Source organism: Engraulis encrasicolus, chromosome 5 (assembly GCF_034702125.1).
Source record: "Engraulis encrasicolus isolate BLACKSEA-1 chromosome 5, IST_EnEncr_1.0, whole genome shotgun sequence".
NCBI lineage: Eukaryota > Metazoa > Chordata > Actinopteri > Clupeiformes > Engraulidae > Engraulis > Engraulis encrasicolus.
Window position 1 is genome coordinate 35,010,222 of NC_085861.1, and position 6,455 is coordinate 35,016,676.

The window sequence follows — 6,455 nt, forward strand, 5'->3', positions numbered from 1 at the left end:
GTTTTGAAGTTTTAATGCACTTGCGGAATTTACCACTAGGCGGCCAAACAACGTGTTGAGCACGTTTAATACGTAAGCACGCACACTGTTCCCAACGACTCACGCACTGGCGCTTGTTTTGTGTTGTCGTCTTCCGGTTGTTTACGAATACGCCTTTTTCTAATAGCTAAATTATGGCTATGCATGCGAAAGCGACCCCTCCGCAGATCCCAGACACAAGAAAAGAATTAACTGAACTGTTGAAGAGAAAACAGGAGCTTGCGGTAAGATACATATATTTAGAAACTGGCATTTTGCAGTGTACAATGGTGACAGAATGATGATAGCTTTGTTAGCAGAAGCTAGCTAGCCATCAATAGATTTTAATGGGCAATTGATTTGATTTAGCCTCTCTTAATGGGTTGTTACTTAGTCATAAAGAATATTTAGCAGTGATGTGTTGCTATACGTCTTTCAGAAAAGGCTTGAGGGAAGTGTTTTTCCATGCTACGATGAAGCGCCCTTTAGCTAACCAGAGGATGGCCTAACTAGCTTGCTAGCCCTAGTGTCCAGCTGAGGAAGTGCAACCTAGATGTTCCTAGGCCCTGATGCCATCAGGCTGAATAATACTCCTAGAATCTCTGCTGATACTTGTTACTGCCTGTCCCATGTAACCACCGACAAATAATAAGTGAACCATCATGACTGGCCATAAACATTTGATGTATGCAGTATAATGATCTTATGACCAACATGTAAACACAGAGCAGAAAGGTGAATATCACAGAAATGTATGTGTAAGAGTGCCATTAGAAACCGTGTTCTTTTTTCTGCAACATTAGGACACATTAGCCAACCTTGAGAGACAGATCTATGCATTCGAAGGGAGCTACCTGGAGGACACACAGATGTATGGCAACATCATCCGTGGATGGGATCGCTACCTCACCAACCAGAAGTAAGTGAACCTCAGTGTGCCTACTGGTTAAGTCAAGTCAAGTTGGTTTTATTGTCAATTTCTTTACATGCACTGGTCATACAAAGAATTTGAAATTACGTTTCTTGCTTTCCCATGCAGACATAGACTAATCTAGGTAAGGACATAGACAGTATAGACATAGACAATACTCATACATGGACATAAGACAGTATGGACATAGACAGTGCTCATACAGACATTTAAAGTGCAAGACTGGACAACAGAAGACTTGTAGAGAACATACATTAAGAGGAGGTATTTTGTTGTGCTTTTCTAAAAGTCCTTTGTAGCGTTCTGACATAGTAATAGTAGCATTTGAAGAAAAATAAATATTAAAAAGGGTCTATCAAGTACACCAGCAGCTGTGTGTGTGTGTGTGTGTGTGTGTGTGTGTGTGTGTGTGTGTGTGTGTGTGTGTGTGTGTGTGTGTGTGTGTGTGTGTGTGTGTGTGTGTGTGTGTGTGTGTGTGTGTGTCTAGTGCAGGTAGAAAGTGCGGTGTGCGTCTGTGTGTATGTGTGTGTGTGTGTATGAGTTGTGTGTCAGTGTGTGTATGTTTGGGTTTAGTGCAGAAAGTGCAGTGTGCTTGTGGTTCTTTCAGATCTGTATCTGTTGGTGTCAGTGACCTTCAATTCCTCTATGACTGGGGTTTCCAACCCTTTCCACCTTGGGGCGCACCACTAGAAATGTTCTCAAATGCGCATGGCCCACCTCTGATCCAATAAACAATACAACTCAAACGAATTGTCAACAACAACACGCTGGAACTGCCCGCAACAAATATTATTTTAGATTTTTGACAAATTATTTCAGGGCCCACTTGGAAAACCTTTGCCTCCCACCGTTTGAGAATCAGTGCTGTGTGAATTCAATTGGTATGGTGGCCCCTTAATGGTTTGAAATACCTGTACGTTTCAGGACCACAAACAGCAAAAATGACCGACGGAACAGAAAGTTCAAGGAGGCCGAGCGTCTTTTCAGCAAGTCTTCCGTCACCTCTGTTGCTGTAAGTAACACTGAGCTTCCTTGTGTGCTCGCACTCTCCATGTCTTGATCTCTTGATCCTCTGACCCCAAATAAATGTCCCCTCTCCTGAGCCATGTTTTGTCACTGTTGATTTGAAAAGGGAGATTATCTTAATCCAATGTCTTATTTTAGGGCTCTTGGTATAATGAAAGGTTTTCAAATTAAGTTAAACAAATGTTTTACTTCACTGTGTTTATAGAGTTGCTCCTATGCAATCAAGAGTTATTGTTTGTGTGTTAATATTGTTTTGCTTGCTTACAGGCTGTCAGTGCAATGACGGGTGTCCAAGACCAGCTCATAGAGAAACGTAAGTGCTGGAAAATCTAAATAGGGAAAAAAAAACTAACAAACAAAACGTTTTTTTTTTCTTGCTGGTCATTTTCAGTATAAAAGCATTGTGCTATATTTTATCTTGATTGGTGCATTTTGTTGCAAGTCCTCCTGTGACATGTGTCTGTGTCGTCGTCCTACTCCAGGCGAGGCAGGCAGCGGGTCAGACAGCGAGGGCTCTCCAGACTCCCAGAACCAGGAGAACGAGCCGAGCCCAGAGGAACCGGAGGATGGGGACGGGGCGGCCCACAGCGGCAAGCCCCAGAAGGGCCTCTCCTCCTCAGCCGCGGGCCACCACGGTAGCCACAAGAAGCGCAAAAACAAGAACCGACACAGGTCTGTACCAACTCACCTACCCGCTCACTTACCCCGCTACCAACACTACTCCACACTAAAGTCTTGGTTTTAACCTTAATGTATGCAATAACAGTGCTTAATTGAAGATCTTATGTAACATGGTAAAAGTGTCCTGGTTTTACCTTACCCTCGTACTTATTTCTTTTGTATAAAGTCTCTCATCATCTCTCATCTCAAGTCCTGGAATTGAAGTTCTGAGAATGGGTTGACCTTATTAACAGAAAACCATTTTAATGGTTGGGGGCACATTGCAAACATCAACAGAGCTCACCCCTCCCACTAGCTGATTGTTGTGAACCAAATGTCACCTATTGTATAAAATGGGATGCGTTTTTCACACTTCAACAGACTTCCCACTCTGTCCACTGAAGATTTCTCAGTTCAGCAGTTCCAGACCTTCTGTACAAATGAAATGAATACAATAGGATGGTAAACTCAGGCTACCTCACGCCACCACTAGCTCTACTCCAGTCCACACTGAATTGTTGGTTTCAACCTTAATGTATGCAATGCACTGCTTAAAAGACAATTCCGTATGACGTTTTGCCATTCAGCATGCACAAACTTGTTGTTATTAGCTCACCCAACCACTGCAATCTAATAAAAACCAAACTTATATTCCAACGTTTAAAGCTTTTATCTGGTTCATTAGCTTGTAGCATGGTGAATGGCACTTTCCCACTTGAAGTGCTTTGTGTCAACCTTATAGCAATGCTTTGAGAACATTTTGTTGTCCATGAGGCAGTTCTGAAAGCTACGTTTCCGCTTAATAGCGCAATAGCCACAAACTTTCGAAGAAGAGCTAGCCACCTAGTGCTCCCAATGAGGGACAACTTCCCTTTCCATCGACCGACCGTCTTGGGAAAATGTGAATTGTAATGCATATTAGCTGACGTGATTCTTCTCACACATGGCTTTGTCCTGTTGCGAGTAGGCAGTGTAGTTTGTGTGTGATGTGGTTGTGTGTGTACATGCTTTTTGCGGAGGGCAGAGCCATTTGAAGCCATTATCCCCAGTTATGATGTGTCCGCATAGTTTCCGCTATTTGCGGTACGCAGTTTGTAGTGTGCGATAAGACAATGGCACACACACAGTACGACACTTAATAAGCCTGCTTACATCCAGCATTAAGTGAGTACACGGTGTGAATATCCACATACATATGAATGGGGCCCAAGTGTTGGTTAAGTGGCATTGATCTCTGCATCTAATATGTAACTGGTGTTTTCTCTCCTCCTCTGCCGCTCTCAGTCCTGGTGCCATTAATGACTATGACTTTGAGTAAGTGTGTGTGTGTGTCTCTGTCACTCCGTATGGGACTACTTGTGTGTGTGTGTGTGTGTGTGTGTGTGTGTGTGTGTGTGTGTTTGTTTGTAGATCTGCGTCTGCTTGCTGCATGCCAACTGTGATGCTCCAATAATCCTTCTCACTGCCTCATTTCATCAATGCCTGTGCATGGATCATTTCATAATAACTTACGTTGACATTTTATTTCTTCTTTGTTTTGTTTGTTTGTTTCATTGTATGCCATTCTTTTTTATAATATTTTTTTTAGTAGCACTGCAGGACCTACTCCATTCCAGGACACATTCAGGCCTTCCATGTTAGAAGTGGTCTGACTAGCTTCTGTTTGTAGCGCTCATCCACACCGGACGTCACCTAGACCATGGCTCGCATTTCATTAGAAGTCATGGGGTAGAAGATGCGCATGAGAGAAAACTGTTGTTTATTTCTTTTGTATTTGTTTTCTTCACAGACTCGACATGAAATTGAACAAGAAACCCCGAGCTGTAAGTTCCACTTTGATTATTTCTGTCTTGAATATTAGATTCAGAAATACACATTTAGAATTCATTTTTTTGCTATAATACGTAACCAACGAGAGTAAATTGTAGAACTAAGGCGCCATTGTCCCCTCCTCCTTCTCTTCTTACTGTGGCATTTGGTGACTGCTTGCATAATATGTGTGCTACCGCCATCTACAGTGCCAAGGGAAGTCCATTTATTCTCAACCTAAAGCCTCCAAAGGTCTCCTAACCGCAGGTCTCCTAAAGGGGTGTTCCCATGACATCACAAGGATCCAGGAAATGCATGGACTTGACTTTAGGGCTTCCGCACACCGGCTCCAACAAAGTGCTGAGCACTGCTCCGCAAAAGTTTGATTGCATTGTTTTCAATAGAACCCGGCACACTGGCGCCGTTGTCCACCGACATTCGCGGATGTCGGATAGCGATTAGAGACAAGTTCTATTTTGTTGGCACCGCCCATTGACTATCAATTCTATGTTCGTGTGAAACTGGGTTTGGGGGTCGGAATTGTGTCGGAAGCGAAAGTGCTCCGCAGTGCTGTCGGAGCCGGTTGCGGAAACCCTGACTCTAATCTACTCTCTTTGATGTAACAATGACTACCCGTAACCAATCGTGATTAGTAAATCTGAAGTATTGTAATTTGGTGGCGCGGCTCTAATGAACTCTAATTAATGTGTGTGTATGTGTGTTTCATTCTCTCAGCAGGACTACTAGTTTTGAGTCTGGGATGGTCACGGAGCACCTGCGTGACGACGTCATACCAGCCTGCATGGAACTTTGTGGAATCTTGTGGATGTTCTACTATATGGTTGCCATGGTGATTCAAACAGACAACGTGTCAATAAACAACAAACATTTTTGGAGAGGGGGGATGTGGCACACACACACACACACACACACACACACACACACACACACACACACACACACACACACACACACACACACACACACACACACACACACACACACACACACAAGTTCCATGACATACCTGTGCTACATAGTGTTGTGGACAGACATTATGTCCTTGGGCCATTTCCGTTACTCCTTTGGTCAATTCCTGAAGTCCATTAGGGCCTGCCTGATGTTTTGCTCACACCTTACTAGTAGGCTTCATCAGATCCTGACTACATCTGTATAGAAACTCAAGAGTTCTCAATACTAATTGGCCACATAAAGTAACTATGCTGTCTATATTGCTTTTGTGATTGTTTTATAGTCATAGTGAACTGCAGTGTGAGGTAGTACTTAATAAAGCCATAGAACTGGAACGCGATCCGTTTGTGGCTGTAGGATTCATAAGCTAGTTGAAATACAAGGTTTTAAGATACTATCAGATACTAGAGGTGGTTACGAGCAAACACTGCACAAACGTTCCCATAACTCGGAGCAGTACGTGAAAGGACAGAGATACCGCTCATCACCAGGCCTGTCATGACCATGTAGTGTTCAGCTCTTCATTTTCTTCTTTCTTTTTTTTCCCATCTTGCCTATCGCTGACATGTCAACGTGAGCTTTTTTTGTACCTTATGTTTCTGTGAAATTTGTGTAAAAAGGTTTACGATTCATGAAAGGAAATAAACATTTTTTTATACATCCGTTAGAATGTTGACCGTTTCGTGTTAATTGTTGTACTTGTTTTGTTTAGTCCAGTTGCTGTAGAAACAGCATTGTTGTTGCTGTGTTGTCTCAAAAACAAAGTGAAACTAATTTCCTGCAGCCTATACTAAGAAGTTGGTTCAGAAGTAAACCAGGTTATGTTAAGAGGTAAATCATATAATAGGACTCCAGGCTGTTATATTAGATGGTTTACCTCTTAACTTAACTTGATTTACTCCTGAACCAGCTTCTTGGTATAGGCCCCTGCTGTCAAAGATCTTGAAAATGTATAACGCTGCTCTCTGTTGTGACACTAAAGCTCACCACCAGGTGGCAGTAAAGACCAGCCTATATCAGAGGCTCTGGCCTATATCAC

The 6,455-nt window shown here is 42.8% G+C and overlaps 1 protein-coding gene across 2 annotated transcripts; it reads left to right on the forward strand.

Moving 5' to 3' along the window:
* The first annotated feature begins 84 nt into the window (after positions 1–84).
* On the forward strand, positions 85–6,086 carry meaf6 (MYST/Esa1-associated factor 6). Of its 2 annotated transcripts, none has more exons than XM_063199207.1 (7): positions 85–263; positions 822–937; positions 1,874–1,961; positions 2,243–2,288; positions 2,458–2,647; positions 4,425–4,458; positions 5,180–6,086. In XM_063199207.1, exons 1-7 carry the CDS (start codon positions 174–176, stop codon positions 5,189–5,191), a joined length of 576 nt encoding a protein of 191 aa, XP_063055277.1. In that variant the 5' UTR covers positions 85–173; the 3' UTR covers positions 5,192–6,086. The 2 variants fall into 2 exon arrangements, with proteins under 2 accessions (XP_063055277.1, XP_063055278.1); XM_063199208.1 differs by having other exon boundaries at positions 5,183–6,086.
* Positions 6,087–6,455: the final 369 nt, after the last annotated feature.